Below are 17,391 nucleotides of genomic sequence, written 5' to 3'. Positions count from 1 at the left end.
AACAATAATATAATGTCCTATCTAATATTTCTAAATAGATTAACTTTAGTGGAGGACTGAGCATTTTATTCCCAGGGCGAAATAATCTTTAATACCACAGAATATGGCTTTATCATTGGTACTTTCTTTCCACAGGCACTGTTTTCAGTTGCACTGTGTTAAATTGCTTCTATTGCTGCACAACCAACTATGAGTGACTTCTGCAAATAACTTTTTTTTTCCATCTATTCGTATATAAATCTGTTGTGGTCAGTGGTGCAGCAAGTTGGAGCTCCCAGCATCCTGTGCTATGAAGTTGCAAAATTTGGTTTGTTCCCCCAAGTTTTCCCAGTATCAACCCTAAAAGAAGCCAAGCAAAGGTCAAGTAATTAACCCATAGGAGGAGAGAATCAGAAGACCAGGCACACGTGCTCAATCTTCTATTTCGTCTCTGAATGAATGACAGAAGAAAAAAACACCATAAAATAAGGTCCCACCAGTACAATAAAAGACAGGAAGTAGCAGCGTATTTCCTGATTAACTCATTCTGTACGGATGCTATATGTGTGCAGTAGGCGAATATAAAGGTCTCACAAGTGAGATAAACTCAACATTTCATTGTTTTCATTGCTAATCAAATGTCTTAAATACATGATGGTGCAGGACCAAGTTGTACCTGGAAGAAATTGGGTACGGACAAAAACCTCTTCACTAGTGATTATGGGACCATACCTATTTAAATGATTATCCCCATTGCATGACAGGCAAAATAGTTAAGATATTTCAGTAAATATCTATTATTTTTGATGGTTTTTTTCAAGTTTAATAACAGTTTATCACAAAGTTATAATTCTTTCTGTATACAGGTACTGTTTCAGTTATGGGTGGGTCAAAGCTCGGAGTTCTTCAGACGCCTGGCATTTTTACTGTCCCCAGTCCAGGACCCGCACAAGTTCCATAGTACTTCAGAGCACTTAGCACATCATGTGTTTGCAGAAGTAACCCACGATGTACCTCGCATCCTCACTACTTGCCTTGAAGAATTGAAACGCAGCTATGACTTCCATAGATACTTGCAGGTACAGCACCGTTCTGATTTGGAAGCCCCAACTAAGACCGAACAACAATCAAGGGAGCTGAAGAATGTATATACTGTAGTGCGTAGTCTGCAGCTGCACCTTAGAGCACTATTAAATGAGTAAGTTTGTGCATTTAACAGAAATATTGTGTTGTGTTAATGTTATTTGGTATCACTGTGCATGATTACAGATCTGTTCTGAAGCAATATTCTACAATAACAATAGAATATCAGGTGATTCAACATTAAAAATTATTGTTTGGATTAGGACTTAAAATATTTTGGGGTAGACTACTTTAAGTTTTCTACTGTTAGTTCAATTTATATATGCTGGCATCTTGAACAATTCAAAATAAGAAAAGAAAACTAAATCATAAGGTGTCTTACAACTTAATTACTATAATTGTTATACGTTTTATTGTCTCATGAGCTGCTTTGGGATTTGTAAATATGTAATAAAATACACTCATAATGCCTCCCCGATACACAGGGTTATTACTTTAGAGGATTATCTGGAAAAGCTCCTCGAATCCCAGGAACAGCATAAAATAACAGTGGAAGTATTCAATGGTCTGCATCAAAAACTGAAATCGATCCAGCCACATATGGAGGCGAGCATAAACTGCTGGGATGAGACAAGCAATCAGGTGGATAAACTAGTACACAAGTCTATGGACAACGAAGGTAATATTACAGAAAGAAGCCTGGACTGCAAGGGTGGCTGTGCATTTAGTGTGTGTAGAATAAGTCAGGACTCTCCACGCCTTGGATCTTGCTCTCAGGACACTTCCTGCCAAAACTGCTGTACCCCTCTCCACTCTAACAAACCTTCTCAAAGCCCACTTCTTCAATCAATCTTGATTTCTCCCTTCCTGACTCAGTGTGCATTTCCTTCTGCCTATTTGTGCAGAGGTTTCTTTTGGACTTTTCTTTGTTAAAGGCACTGTATAAATGCAAATTGTTCCTGAAATAGAAAAGTGTTTCTGCACACATTGAAACAGAGCAGGAAGCTAGTGTTTAGAATTAGTAACTTGCGCATTTATTTAAGCCATTTGCAATATTCTACAATAGCGTTTGTGTAATGTCTTTGCCAAGTTAATAGGTATGAAGGACGGCCTTCTAAATGAACAATGACTGAAATTCCATTTAATCTGCTGAAGGTTAATTTAAAATTACAATACTAACTGTGTGAGACTGCAGCATGTGTCATGATCCTTGCTTGTCTGTTAAACAACAGAACCCACGTCATACCACTTCAGCTACTGACAGTTGTTTCCGTGCCAGTAAAGTGTAGCTCTAAAATTGGATTTTTTTGAACTGAAAGGCATTTCAGTTGTAAAGTACTTAATTATTCAGCAAGAACACAGGTCATTGAAAAGCGACTGTCTGAAAGAAAATTCCAGATTTAAAGTTAAAACGATCTTCACCAGCATCCTGTGTCAGGGCACCACTTTACTGCCGCTGCCCAGTCTGTCATAGTTCCTTTCTTTCCATTGTAAAAATTACTTTTAATTAGAGACCAAATTGCAAGATTGGAAACAAGGATTTTATTAATAGAGTGGTGCTTTCCAAGGCTCCACAGCACTAGGTAGGATCTTGGATGAAGCAGGAGGCTCACAGGAAAATCACAGGTATCGTGCAGGCAGTTTTCCATACATTAATATCAGTGGACAACACTCTGGAACCGCTTGGTTTGTTCTGTCCAGAACAGCATGCCTTTCTGTGAGACAACCAATGTGATCAATCTTTCCTGATTCCCTTTGGCTTCTTCCTTACTAACTCAATGACATGAAGCCTGGGCAGCTTTGCTTTGATAAATCACTATCATTTCCAACTCTACAATCCATCAACCAGAATTTAGTTGACCAAATTGTAGTTGATTACTTCTCAACCACTTTCAAACTGGATGTGGACACTGTACCTCAAATCTTCAACTATAGGGACTTATTGTGAGGATAAATCTCCTTGCAGACAATACAACCATGTCCTTTGTAGTTGAATTATGCCTGCTAATTAATCCATCAGCTTTGCATGTTGGTGATGACAATGCTGTCAGATGGCTGGAATTGATGTACAGAAAATTGTGGCAAAGCACCCTAAATTCTCCAAATCTGCTTTGTCCAGGGACTCTCCAATGGCGTGTCACGTTGAATGGTTTTGCTGCAGTTATTTCACTCATGTCCAAGAATTAACTGAATACAACTAGTTAGGGAATAAGTCATAACAGCATGCAGACTATTATTGCAGAAACAGTAAGCAGGAGGAAATCTTTGGAAGAAATATAGTCGTTGAATGCCCTTTTACTTTATAATGCCTTGATTAACTTTTCCCTGTGTCTCATCCATTTCCCTCTTTATCTGTTCTGTTCAGCTTTGGTTAGACCTGATCTGTGTTCCCAATTATGTTCAGTTCTGGGTCATCGTTTGCTGTTGAATCCAGGATGACGTCAAATCAGGGTCGCGAATCTCTGCCATGTTCGTGTGACTAAACAGGCAGCTTTTTAACCCACAGATCTTCAGGCACATGGGACAGGATGCCTCATGAGATAGCGGGATCCAGACTGCAGGATTTGCTTCTTTTTCTTTCCTTCTTTGCCGCTACTCTACCTCATCATTATGATGTTGTGACTCAAACTTTGATGCAACTAGATAGGCAAGTATCACTATTTTAAACGACTGGTAGCAAGCTCTTCCCAGTCATTAATATCAATGATGCCGCACTTCAAGGAGTTCTTCAGAATGTCTTTGAAGCATTTTCTTTGTCCTCGCCTGGAACGCTAGGCATTTGAGAGTTGAGAAAACAGGACCTGGCAGGGCAGACACTTTTCGACCATCCAATCACGATGCCCAGTCCATTGAAGCTCGTTTTGCAGGAGTTTTTCCTGAATGCTTGTGGAGTTGGATTCAAGAAGGATATTAGCAAGGGGGGAGAGGGGGTGGAGCATTTCCCTTTTGGTAATGTCACTGGACTAGTAATCCAGAGGCCCAGGATAATGCTTTGGTGACATGGGTTCAAATCCCACCATGGCAGCTGGCAGAGCTTAAATTCAATTAATAAATCTGGAATTAAAAGCAAGTCTTAGTAATGGTGACCATGGGCTGAATTTTCCCCCATCGTGGGGGGTTGTGCGGGAGTGGGCCGGAGCGAGCGCAAACCCAATCGGAGCCCCCGGTCGGGTGTGCGCCGCCATTTTACATGGGCAGCCAATTAAGGATCACCCAGTGGGTCGCACACCCAGAAGTACTGAGCACTCCCTATGCGGGCAGGGGGATTCCCTGTGTCGAGGCCTGCGTTCTTTCGCATGCACAGAAATCTCCCTGGGGCATGGGGAGCTGCCTCAGGGAGATTAGTTTATGTTCTGGAAAATTTAATAAAGGTGAAAAAAATTTTTAAGGACATTTCCCCTCATGTGAAATTGTCACATGAGCTGGGACATGTCCCTTACCTTTTTCAAAATTTTTTATTTAATTAATAAACACTTCATGAAACCTCATCCTGCCTGTGGATGAGGTTTCATGAAAAATGCGAAGGCCACCTGGGCTCTTCGCCTGCCCGCCAACCTTAAGGTTGGACAGGCAACATTGGTAACAACTTTAATTACTTTCTTAATGGCCTTAATAGGCCTTTGACAGTTCGGCAGGTGCACAGCCAATGCGGCTGCACCCGCCAAACTGACAATCTAAACGATGTGTGGTGATGTCAGGACGTCCACCTGATGTCACCGCGCATCATTTTACGTGTTGGCAAGCGGGCCCTGCCCCAGCTCGCTAACCGGAAAATTCGTCCCCATGAAACCATTGTTGATTGTCATAAAAATCCACCTGGTTAACTAATGTCCTTTAGGGAATAAAACCTGCAGTCCTTACCTGATCTGGCCTACCTGTGACTCCAAATCCATAGCAATTAACCTTAAATGCCCTCTGAAATGTCCTAGCAAGCCACCCAGTTGTGTCAAACCGCTACAAAGTAACTCCCTTCCTAAGACCACTGGGTGTACCGACACCATGTGGACTGCAGCGGTCCACCGCCTTCTCATGGACAATAAATGTCAGCCCAGCAAGCAACACCCACATCCCGTAAAAGAATAAGCAAAAAAAGAAAATTAGCAGTTGTTCAACATCCTCCCATTGAATCCAGAGGATGCTGTGGAAGCATTGCTGATGGAGTTTCTCTAAGGCTCTTGCATGTTGCTAATACACTGTCCAGGTCTAACTGTATTACAGGAGTGTGGTGACAACAATTGCTGTGTCCACTAGGACCTTTGTTGAATTGAGGAGATTGTTGTTGTCAAACATTTGCTGCTGTAGTTTGTAGTAGGCTGAACTAGTGTGACTGATCTAGTGTTGGATCTCTTTGTCAATAGCGAGAGGTGGCTGCCAAGGCACAAGAAGTAATCAAAATATTCCAGAGTGTCTCCTTCAATATATGTGGGAGGTGGAATATTTGTCTGACTAGGTGTGGGTTGATATGAGTTTTGTTTAGGCAACATTCAAGAACAAAATTCTTGTATGCAGAATTGAAGAGATTGAGTGTAATTTAAAAATCTGGTGAAGAATGGGCAACAACACTCCAGTCATTCCCAAAATGTAGATCGTGTATGTCTATGGTGGTCAGTTCTGGGTACCTCACCTCAGGAAGGATATATTGGCCTTGAAAGGATTGTAGGGTAGATTCACCAGAATGATGCTGGCAGTGTTAAATTATGAGGACAGATTGCATTGACTAGGCTTCTACTTCTTTGATTATAAAAAATAGTGGTGTTTAGGTTGACTAATAGATTTGTTAGGGTAGATAGAGGGAAACTATTTCCTTTGGGGGCAACCCAGAAAAAGGGGGCATAACCTTAAAATTAGAACTAGGTCATTCAGAGATTATGCCAGGTAACGTTTCACACTTATCTGGAACTCTTCTTTTCCAGCCCCCATCCAACTCCCAAAGAAAGCTGTTGAGGCTGGGTGTCAATTGAAAATGTTCTAACTAGAGATTGGTAGATTTTGTTATGCAAGGATTTCAACAGATTTTGAATCAAGTGGGTGAATGAAATTGAGATAAGAACAACAATGATCTAATTTGATAGAGCAACACTGGCTCGAGGGGCTGAATGGCCTCTTGTTCTTATGTTCCTAACTAGCTCTCTAGATTTCTCATTTGTGCATGTTTTATTGATGTGTTTGTTTTCCCTCCTTTATTAATGTGCAGTCCAGAATTGAGGCATGGCATGGAGTTCTTTTATCTAGTTTATAGTGGCAAACAGAAGTTGAAACAGTCAAAATATCCCGTTTCTACTGGGAAACAACCTGAACAGGCCACCCTAAATGACTTGGGTCACTGTGATACATGTAATTTGGTCTTCAGCTGGGGCCAATTCAGGAACATGTGGATTGTACTGGATGCAGATTGGCTGCTGGATTCAATTTTGTCAAGTTCTGGGACATTGAGCTGAAAACCAGTATAAACGTGGCATTTCCATTGAATAGTAAGAAGCAAAATAAATTCCATAGCCTGAGCAGGATTTCTGTACTGAGACACAGAATGAATTTGGGACTTTTTCCACCAGAGTTAAAGCAACCTGTTTTTCCAGTTCATAACAAAATGTTGGCAAAGGAACGCCTTTTTAAAAAAAAAACTTGGAAAGCTTCCATCCAGCTCTCCCAGTATGTATGGTCACTGTTTTGTTTTTCTTGCTTCCATTGATGCATACATGACAAAATGTTAAGATGTTTTTCAGACTGGTTGGAAGAATGTGTTACATTGTTTAGAGAGATGGATTTTTTAAAAAATTCTCGGGATGTGGTAGTTACTGGCAGGGCCAGCACTTAATTTTGCCCTGAGAAAGTGGTGCTGAGTCGCCTTCTTGAATTGCTACAGTCTGCAAATGTTTTTTTACGATTGAGTGGCTTACTAGGTTGCTTCAGAATGCAGTTAAGAGTCAACCACTCAGTAGAAGCTAAAACAACTATAATGATCCCAAAAGTCCTCCTCACCCTCCCCCAACCATTACAGTTTCCAAATTTATCTTAAATGATTCCAAGGTTTTCATCTCCAGCACTCTATCTGGGATTCCATTACATGTGTTGATCACACTGTTGTTCCTGATCTATCTAATCCTAAATTGGCCTTCTACTAGTTTGAACTTGAGTCAATGTTCCGTTCGTATAGTTTTAAATTAAAGTAATACTGGGAGTATTTACCTTGTGGACAAACTTGAAGAACTGTCAGGAGACAGCTAAGTTAGAATAGGGTCTTTTGAATCAAATATTGGATTTATCTCTTCTGGATATCTTAAAACGAAAAATAATTATTTTACGTGACTTTCATTGAGATGAGAGGAGTTGGTGTTTGGGGAACGAAGCACCCTTTTCAGCATTTAAAAGTCAGTTTCTGCATCCTGGTACTGTGGTCAGGTTGGGTTACCCCTCTATGGTTTTGACATGATATCTGAACACCATCCTCAGAAGGCAATCCTATCAGCAGCAATGTGATGTTTCCATGCCAATATTCCTCTGGTATATCTGAATGAGACTAAAAGTTTGGTGGCAAATATCTATGCATTCTTTTGACTTATGCCTGACAGGAACAGGGTTGAGACTGTTCCATGTTCACTTAAAATCATTAGAGTTTTCAATAGAGGGAGAACTTTCATCGCAGAAGTCTGGGCTGGATTTGAACCGAGGTCTCCAGAGGTGAAAGGGCACCCGTTTTCCCCAGACGTTCCCTGTTTGTAAGTCTCTTAAGGAAATCAGCAATAAAGAATACTGTACAAAGGAAACTGTAAGAAAGATAAGTACCCAGTCTGTGCTGAAGGATAATGGACAATTAGAAGTGTTGTTTAAGATTTATTGTCTGGAGCAGCAGTTATATCCATGTGTTGCACTCAACTAATTAAAGGTTCTGGAAAAACTCAGCAGGTCTGGCAGCATCGGCGGAGAAGAAAAGAGTTGACGTTTCGAGTCCTCATGACCGAACAAGTTCTGTCGAAGGGTCATGAGGACTCGAAACGTCAACTCTTTTCTTCTCCGCCGATGCTGCCAGACCTGCTGAGTTTTTCCAGGTAATTCTGTTTTTGTTTTGGATTTCCAGCATCCGCAGTTTTTTTGTTTTTAATTAAAGGTTCTGCTTTGTTTGGGTTTGTCTTCTGCTTTCAATTGGCAAATGCTGGCAGTTGTGCCTCTGGATTCTGTCTGGCAATATAACAGACAATTGAAGTGTCAGCAGCCACAGGAACTATTACTTATGAAGTATAATTTTACTTTCAGGAGTATTTATGAGATGCAGAATGTGCAAAACTTGATCATCTTGTCTATTTGCAGTGTCGGGACTGAGGGTTACATAGTGGTACATAGAATAAGTATGATCTAGGAGTGTAGAAACAACTGAAAATACTCCGTTGTGTCAGTAGCTTCCCAGGGCAACTAGAGATGCTGGCCTCGTCAGTGGTGCCCACATTCTGAGTTTTTTAAAATTCCAAAACTACATTGCATCGAGAATGCCAAGTGAAATATTTACTAGTAAAGTGTGTTTATGTTATTTTTTAATCTGTTAACAGCAAGAGCAGTGTAGTATGAATTAAGGTTTACAATTCCTCTGCAGACACTTGTCAGTTTGTCATCCTTACTGCACTTTTGGTGCCCACTAAAAGCAAACCAAACCAGAAGATGTGTGCCTTTCTCTCTGTACGCTCTTTGTTCTCAGCATTAAGTTTTTTAGGCTATGTGCAGTCAATTTATTAAAAATTTTGGACAGTCATGTTTAGTCTTAGAATTTTATGACCTTACCTGAATAAATTGCATGTAGGAAACAGTAAAAGTAGAATTGCAAATATGTAACTTTCTAATATTTGTTTGCATTCGATATTAAAGCAATTTGGATTTCTGCCGTTTCTCATTGCTATCATGGTGCATGTGATCACCAGCACTTGTAGATGCAGTTTCATTAACAGTTCTGCTAATGCAGGCATTACTGAACCGTTTTAGCTGGTAAAACTTAAGAGTTTCAGAAATAAGGCAATACAAAATCATACAGTCTGAAACTTAGGCCAGAATTGTCCGGCCCCTCACACCGGCGGGATCTTCCGGTCCTACTGATGTGAACAGAGATTCCAATGGCTCTCCGGCCCTGCCGCAGGGTAAGCCCCCGCAAGGGTGCTGGAAAATTCCAGCCATAATGTTCTATGGTCATTTCTTAACATTGTCTTCTATAGATCTAGGTGCTGTTGAAATATAGTACTGTTCTGTAGATTTTTTTCCACTGTTGTGTTTTTTTGTTGTTGTAGGCAGACCTGCGGCACAGGATAATAATTTGCTACCATCCTGGAAACCCTCAGCAAAATCTGTTGTACGGATAGAAGACCAGGATCCAGTCCCTGAAGAGCAGGTAAGGACATGTATGCATAGACTCATTCCCTGAAGAGCAGGTGCTTACTCCACTGATGTCTTTATACTGAAAAGGTAGTGGAAACTCTATTTATATTTCTTGTCCTGTAGATTAAGGTGCAGAGCTGGTGGGACTCCAAGGAAATTGCTGTACAAAGTTTAAAGTTATGGAATTTTGATTAAAAAGTTTATTTATTCATATCCAGATCGCTGCTATAGCTGAAAGTGAAATCTGATATTGTTAATTGTAAGTTATATTTTGTTGGAGTCTTTAAAGAGTAGGATTAATGTCTCATTCACCAGCAACTCAACTAGACACAAAACATATTCCTTGTACCTCTGGTACCTATATAGGAACATAGGAGTTGGGAGCAGTAGGCAAAATATACAGATACAAATTCAGAATATACAAAATATTCTGAAGTGAATGCATTTATTTCATCTTTGCTTTACAGTTGTTAGACTGCTGATTCATGATGAGGCACTCATAGCTTCAAGACCCTGGCTAGTTGGCTTTCCTTCATTGTGTGAACCTAGAACCTTTCTGGAGTAGTGAACTGATAGCTATGTCCATGTACATTGCATGCTATGTGCCAGTACATGTGTAGTTTCTTTAAAACTCTTGCCCCAGTTCTTTTTAGAACGGGTGAAGGGAAGGCATGTGCAAAGCTGTTTGAAACCAACAGAAGAGTAGGAGGCAAGCAGACTGGGGAACAGCATGCTATTCCATTTTCATACATTTGAGCGTGGAGTCGGGCAGCACATTTGCTATCCACAGCCCACACTCAGGAAGTTTCAAAGCAGATTAAACCAACCTTCTTGCTTATGCCAAATTCTCTAAATTTACAACTTTTACATTTACAAACAGGGCAAATTTCTTCCCAACAGCTAGACCTGTGAAGCTGGAATATATATTTTATTTTACCAAACTGTGGCTAATCTGTTTGATATTACATCATGTTTAAATCTACCATCTAAATCATACTGTTGATTTCTCTCTATTTCTCTCCCTCTCTCTCTCGACTGCAGGAACTTGAGGCTTACGTAGAAGAATCTGACTCGGATGGAGAGTTCAGGAAGGGCATCATTAACTACTTGTCACCAGAGGAGCGAGAAAAGGAGAAGCGAGAGAAGGAGGAATCCAGGAGAATGCTTCAGGAACTGAAAAGTGTGTTGGGGTTCAAGGCCTCCGAGCTGGAGAGGCAGAAGTGGAAGCAGCTACTTTTCAATGACCACGGTGAGCATTACCCATGTCGAATTGGTAGAACTTTTATCATTGCTTACAAGATACAGATGATGCTGACACAGCTGCTGTAATAGCCACTCAGTTGCCCTGGGAGAGTGGTGGTGGGCCACTTCCACCTACTGCAGTCCTTGTGCAGTATTGCCCTGGGAACGAGGCAAATGCCTTTTTTGTTAGAAAACTCTAGTATTGGAGCAACTAGCATTATGACAGGAAAGGAAAGTAGGATTATGAGGAACAAGCAGAGAATAGGACTAATTGAACAGCTTTTTCAAAAAGCTGGCACAAACAAGATCCCATATGTCCTCCTGTGCTGCATGATTCTATGATTCTAATGCAGTTGTGAATAACAATGTTTAAAGTTCAGACCTTTATGTTCACTGCATTTCTATTCAGTAAGGTTAGTTGAAAAACATCAGGGAGAACTCTTCTGCTCATCTTTAAATAATGCTGCGGGATCCTTTCATCTGAGAGGGGATAGCCTTAATTTAGTGTCTCACCCTGTCTCAAGATTTAGTGTGTCAGGTTTACTAGGCTAATACGTGGAATGGATGGGTTGTCTTATAAGGAAAGATTGGACAGGTTAGGCTTGTATCCACTGGAGTATAGAAGAGTAAGAGGCAACTTGATTGAAACATAAGATCCTGAGGGGTCTTGACTGGTTGGAGGTGGAAAGGATGTTTCCTCTTGTGGGAGAATCTAGAGCTAGGGATCACTGCTCAAAAATAAGGGGTCGCCCAGTTAAGACAAAGAGGAGGAGAATTTTTTTTCTCTGAAATCTTTGGAATTCTCTTCCTCAAAAAGTGGTGGAAGCAGAGCCTTTGAATAATTTTAAGGTCATTGGGGTAGGTGAGAGTGTGGAGTTGTGGTTAGAATCAGATTAGCCATGATCTTATTGAATGGCGGAGCCAGCTTGAGGGGCTGGGTGGCCTGCTCCCAATTCATATGTTTGTATCCAAAAGACAGCATGTTAGATAGTGCCTTACTCCCTCGGTACCGCACTGAAGTGGCAATCTAGAGTTTATGCTGAACTCTCTGGAGTAGGGTTTGAACTCTTGACCTTTTGACTCAAAAGCAAAAGTGTTTCCCAATAAGGCACAACTGATATTGTTTTATTTCAATAATGAAGAAAACCCAAGTAGGTGGATAAACTGTTTTACTAGTTCTTAATTCTGTTATTTGGGATCTAATTTCAGTTTCTACCACTGAGTCCCAATCATTTATACAGCTGCCAGTGCTTTAGCTAAAGGGAGCGAGGGTTGTAAAGTGAGTAATTAAAAAAAGGAAAAGAAATGTGACAGATGAGCAAGACAGCTACATTTTGCAGTTAAAGTAAAATAACCAACATACGGTGTTCATTAAGAATGGGCTTTGCCATCTTTTGACTCAATAATTAACTAGTTCTGTTGCACTTCAAAACTTTTTTATAGCTGCGCTCAACACAATTTCATTTGCGGACTTTACACAACTGGAGGGAGTCCCAGCGGAATGTCAGGAGGTGAATGCAAATGAGCAAAGTCATAAAGTTTGTGATAACAGTTTCCAACAGGCAGACACCAATCAAATAGACATCTTCAAGGATAGCAAAGAATGTTGCAGACCAATAGGACCAGAAGCTGTTGATGTACATCTGATTCATAGCAAAAACATTGATCCAAGTGACACTACCAGAATTGCTGAGGTAGATAGAAGCTCAGCTTGCTGCTCAGAGACAGCAGAGAGTTCCGTAGAAGAGCAAGAAAATTCACATCCAGCTGTGTTTGAGCAGCTGCATACGGCTGTTGAACAGAGACTTACAGAAAGGCATGAGCCAGTCTCCCTCCACTTTACCTCAGTTCTGGCAGCGCAGGTTGCTGCTCGCTCACAGAACTTTGCTTGCTTACCAGAACAGACTTTTGGGGATGATGATGATGAGGGAGAAGAGGACGATGATGCTACAGCTAAAGATGTTGAAAGTGTAAATCCTGGAGCTCAGTAAATACAGAGTGATTGGAGCATGCAAGGCTTTATTTATTATTTAAAAGCACGTCAGTGCTGCAACGCCGAAAGCACCCGCTGTAACAAGGACTGTGAATCATTTTGTTTAGCAAAGTGAATAACTTGTACCTTGCTGTGTGAATTTTCACTATAAACAAAAGAATACAGTGAAGATTCTCTATGATGGCAATCCTACATGATGATGAAAGGAACATGTGGATGCTGCTGGAACTTGGAATGACCTATTCAGCAGCCACTTGTTTCTTCTTATTACCTTCCTGTGCTTCTACCTCATGTGAAGGATTTGAGTAATAGGTTCTAGGGAAGTCAGTTACAAATCCTTTGGACCTATGTATGAACCTCTTAAGGGGCAGGCACAGTCTTCTACATAATCCCAACAATATCCCTCATCACTCTGCGCCTGGTTACTGATGAAGTACCAAGTGAAAAAAATGCAGTGTAGAGCAATTAATGCCTCACTACCTCCAAGAGTTACTGGACTAGTTCCCGGACTAATCCAAAGATCGCAAGTTCGTTTCCTACCACGACAGTTTGAGAGCTTGAATTCAGTTTAAAAAATCTGGAAGTAAAATCAAAATCAGGTATTGGTAAAAGTGACCAAGAAGCTGTCAGATTGCTGTGCCTTCTGAAATAGGCTAGCAAACCACTCGGTTATGATTATGAACTTGGGAATGGCAATAAATGCCAGCCTTACCAGTGACCAATCCAAGAATGAGTTTAAAAAAGAATTCTTCATCCTACCATCTCACCAACAAGATTATAACAGCAACTGGTGTGAGCTTTGTTTTTAACTATTTCAAAAATAATTAAGAAATAGTTTGGCCTTCAGCTTCACCCATCTATGTTTACTGATTTAAAATCACAAAAGTATCTCATCAACTTTCCTCTGCCAGCTCACCAATTGAAGGGCTGCAGGCTGTACTCTGTGGTGCAGCTCCATCACCTCCTCACTCAACAATAGTGTGAGCACACACTGTAATCACAGCCGCCCCCCCACTCCCAGCTCACTGCTGCTCAAAAGCAGAACATCAGCTGGGCAGACATAAAGCAATGACATTTTAAAGGGAACTCAGCTGTTAGAGCCCCAGGCCTGAGGAAAGGCAATCTTACAGTCATTATTTCTGCCTCTTTCCTTTGATAGAGCTCCAAAACCCACTGGGCCTTTATCACAGCGGAGCTTGATTAAGAGGTTCTCTATCCTTCCTTTGATCATTATCTATAACTTGAACTATTGTTTTGTCAAAGGATGCAATTAGGGCCAGCTCATCCTTGAGTTTTTTTCCCAGACAGAAAGTTTAACCTCTATAGGCATTAAGAGGATTGGAAGAACCATTCTGTTTTATTTGTTCATTCCTTGGGTTTGCTTTTACATATGAACATACATACAAACAAGGAGCTGGAGTAAGCCATTCAGTCCCTTGAGCCTGCTCCACCATTTAATAAGATCATGGCTGATCTGATGGTAACCTGAAATCTGCATCCCACCCACCACCTTGCTTACCAAGAATCTATCCACCTCTGCCTTAAAAATATTCAAAGACTCTACTTTCACCACCTTTTCAGGAAGAGAGTTCCAAAGACTCACAACCCTCTAAGTGGAAAAATTTCACCTCATCTCTGTTTTAAATGGGCGACCCTTTATTTTTAAACGGTGATCCCTAGTTCTAGATTCTTCCACAAGAGGAAACATCCTCTCCACATCCACTCTGTCAAAACCCCTCAGGATCTTATGTTTCAATCAAGTCACCTCTTACTCTTCCAAGCTGCAGCCTAGCCTGTTCAACCTTTCCTCATAAGGTAGCCCACTCATTCCAGATATTAGTCTGGGTAAACCTTGTCTGAACTGCTTCCAATGCATTTATATCCTTTCTTAAATAAGGTGACCAATACTGTACATAGTATTCCAAATATGGTCTCACTACTGCCCTGTCCCTACTTTTGTTTTCAATTCCCCAATAAGGACCCTCAAAACAGATCAAATCTTCTCAACCATTCTTTTGAAAACGAGGAGGTCAGTAATGGACTACTGAGAGGGCCTATGAGTAAAAACCACCCAACATGATTGTGGTTGTTGGAGGCCATTCATTTCAGCCCGAGGACATCACTGCAGGAGTTCCTCCTGGTAATGTCCTCAGCCCAACCGTCTTCAGCTGCTTCATCAATGACCTTCTGTCCATCATAAAGTCAGAAGTGGGAATGTTCGCTGATGATTGCTCAATGCTGAGCACCATTCACGACTCTTAAGATACTGAAAGGGTCCATGTCCAAATGCAGCAAGACTTGGACAATATTCAGGCTTGGAATGATGAGTGGCAAGTGACATTCATGCCACACCAAGTGCCAAGCAATGACTGTCTCCAACAAGAGAGAACCTAACCATCTCCCTTGACATCCAATGGCATTACCATTACTGAATGCCCCACCATCAGCATCCTGGGGGGGGTTACCATTGACCAACAATTTAACTGGACCAACCATATAAATACTGTGGCAAGAGCAGATCAGAGCCTCCCCAAAGCCTGTCCACCATCTATAAGGTGCAAGTCAGGAGTGTGATGGAATTCTTGCCTGGATGAGTACAGTTCCAACAATACTGAAGAAGCCCATTAACATGCAGGACAAAGCAGCCTGCTTGACTGGTACTCTATCTACCACCTTAAACAGTCACTCCCTCCACCACTGACATACAGTGGCAGCAGTGTATACCATCTAGAAGACGCATTGCAGCATGTTCCAAACTCACAACCTCTACACCTAGAAGGACAAGGGCAGCAGATGCATAAGAACACCACCACCTGCGAGTTTCCCCCCGCCTCCAAGCCACAGACTATCCTGATTAGGAATTATATCACCGTCCCTTCACTGTTGCTGAGTCAAACACCTGAAACTTCCTCCCTAACAGCACTGTAGGTGTACCTACATCACATGGACTATAGCGTTTCAAGAAGGCAGCTCACCACCACCTTCTCAAAAGCAATAGGGGTGGGCGGTAAATCCTGGCCTTGCCAGCAATGCCCACATCCATGGAAGAAATAAAAACAACTTTTTCTAGAAAGAGATTAAATAAACTTGTTATTTTCCCTTTTAATAGGATGATTTGAAAAAGTATAAGTTATTTCAGAATCAGGTATGAAAGCAGTGCTGTATGTAGAATATGTTTCCTTAAGTATGTCCTGTGAAATAAAATAGGCTTAAGTAACAGTTTTATTTTGACCTGTATTCCGTTTGCAAGCAGCGCACCAGGGATTTCTGGAGATTCATTCATGCTGCACTTTTTTTTCGTCTATTAAGAAAATTGCTTGCACAATGTAAAAGTATCCATTACAGGCTCTAATATTTCTTAGGATCATATGTATGATTGTTTTGTAAATGCTGTAGAGACTTCCCTTTATTTGGAACCATCCCCACCCCCACCCGTATCGTATAAAATAAGCAAGTAAATTAACTTTTAGTTGCAAGGCCCATATGTTTCTGTTTATACAGAACAGCAGATTCAATTCCACTGCGTGCCATTTTTGCCTAAAATTCCTGTGGGTGTTATTTATAACATTATTCCCCCATTCAGAGTAAATCGGTTAATGATTCTTAAAATAGCATGTGTGGGAATTTTACATAAACCTGATTGTCAGTGTGTTAAAGATAGTTCTCAGCCTAAATTCACCCCATCGCAGCTAACTGAAACTGAATGATAATGCTGTCATAAAGTTTTCATAAAGTTTCCAATCTCTTGGCCAACTGTATTGTATTGTGTGATGTGGTATGAAACGATACTAAATAAGAATGGATAGGAATGGAATGAATAAAAATATTTTTAATCCTTGGTGTCTGCTCAGCTAATTGACCCCTCTTAATGTCGTGTTTGATGAGGTTTTACAATTGACCTCATTGTCCCTAGGCAAGGGAGTGTTTAAAAAAAAATCAGTCAGGCTTCCTACTCCTGAACACTCTCCAGTGATGTCCGCTGGAACATCCATGTGCATGTATATGTGTGTGGGATGACAGGAACAATCAAAAATTGTGTCCACCTAAGCTGCAGGAATAGGGGCAGAGGATTAACATGCATGATTTTGTCATCTCTCAACTTCATTACTCCACTGCCTCCTTGCTGCCCTTCCATAAATTCTTAAATTATTTAAAGTGAACTGCCACTAACGTGCCCTGCTCATCCATTGTTACCATCCACATTGAACCATAGTGGTTCCCTCTACCCAAATGCATCCACTTTAAAATCCTTGTGCAAATCCCTAACTCTAGGACCTCCTTCAGTCATACATACCCTTTTCACTCCCTTTTCTCCTCTGATTCCTCTTGTGTATTTCCCACTTCCCTTCTGCAATCATTCCTCATCCCACCAGTGCTTTCATAGCCCTCAGCTCTACACATTATATCTTCCTCCCTGTTATGATGTGAGTTGTGCCCACAGTTACCCAAACTCCTGATCTCATCTGAGCCGAACCATCAAGGAAGTTAAAATGTGTCTGCTGTGTCACAGTAACTAGCTCTCTCACTGCTGAGTCAGAACATCATAGGTCCAAGTCCCGCTCCAGAGACTAGAGCCCAAAAATCCAGGCTAACACACCAAGCTGCACTGCAGGAGTGCTGCACTCTTGGACAGATGTAAAATATCAAACAGCAATGTTCAAGAAAGAGCAAAGGAGTCCTCTCTCATGTCCTGAACAATACTTATTGCTGAACCAACATCCCTTGCAGTTTGTGCAAGC

General features: G+C 41.1%; 1 protein-coding gene across 2 annotated transcripts in view; it reads left to right on the top strand.

Moving 5' to 3' along the window:
- The window catches only part of vezt (vezatin, adherens junctions transmembrane protein), an 81,891-nt gene extending 67,760 nt beyond the window's left edge, over window positions 1-14,131 (top strand). For both annotated transcript variants that reach the window (XM_041202865.1, XM_041202866.1), the window contains exons 8-12: window positions 846-1,177; window positions 1,548-1,741; window positions 9,330-9,430; window positions 10,459-10,666; window positions 12,103-14,131. In XM_041202865.1, coding sequence (XP_041058799.1) covers window positions 846-1,177; window positions 1,548-1,741; window positions 9,330-9,430; window positions 10,459-10,666; window positions 12,103-12,650 — 1,383 coding nt within the window. In that variant the 3' untranslated portion in view covers window positions 12,651-14,131. The remainder of the gene's footprint in view (window positions 1-845; window positions 1,178-1,547; window positions 1,742-9,329; window positions 9,431-10,458; window positions 10,667-12,102) is intronic.
- Window positions 14,132-17,391: the final 3,260 nt, after the last annotated feature.

The sequence above is a fragment of the Carcharodon carcharias genome, chromosome 13, assembly GCF_017639515.1.
Source record: "Carcharodon carcharias isolate sCarCar2 chromosome 13, sCarCar2.pri, whole genome shotgun sequence".
Lineage (NCBI taxonomy): Eukaryota > Metazoa > Chordata > Chondrichthyes > Lamniformes > Lamnidae > Carcharodon > Carcharodon carcharias.
This window is presented reverse-complemented; position numbering and strand designations above follow the sequence as displayed.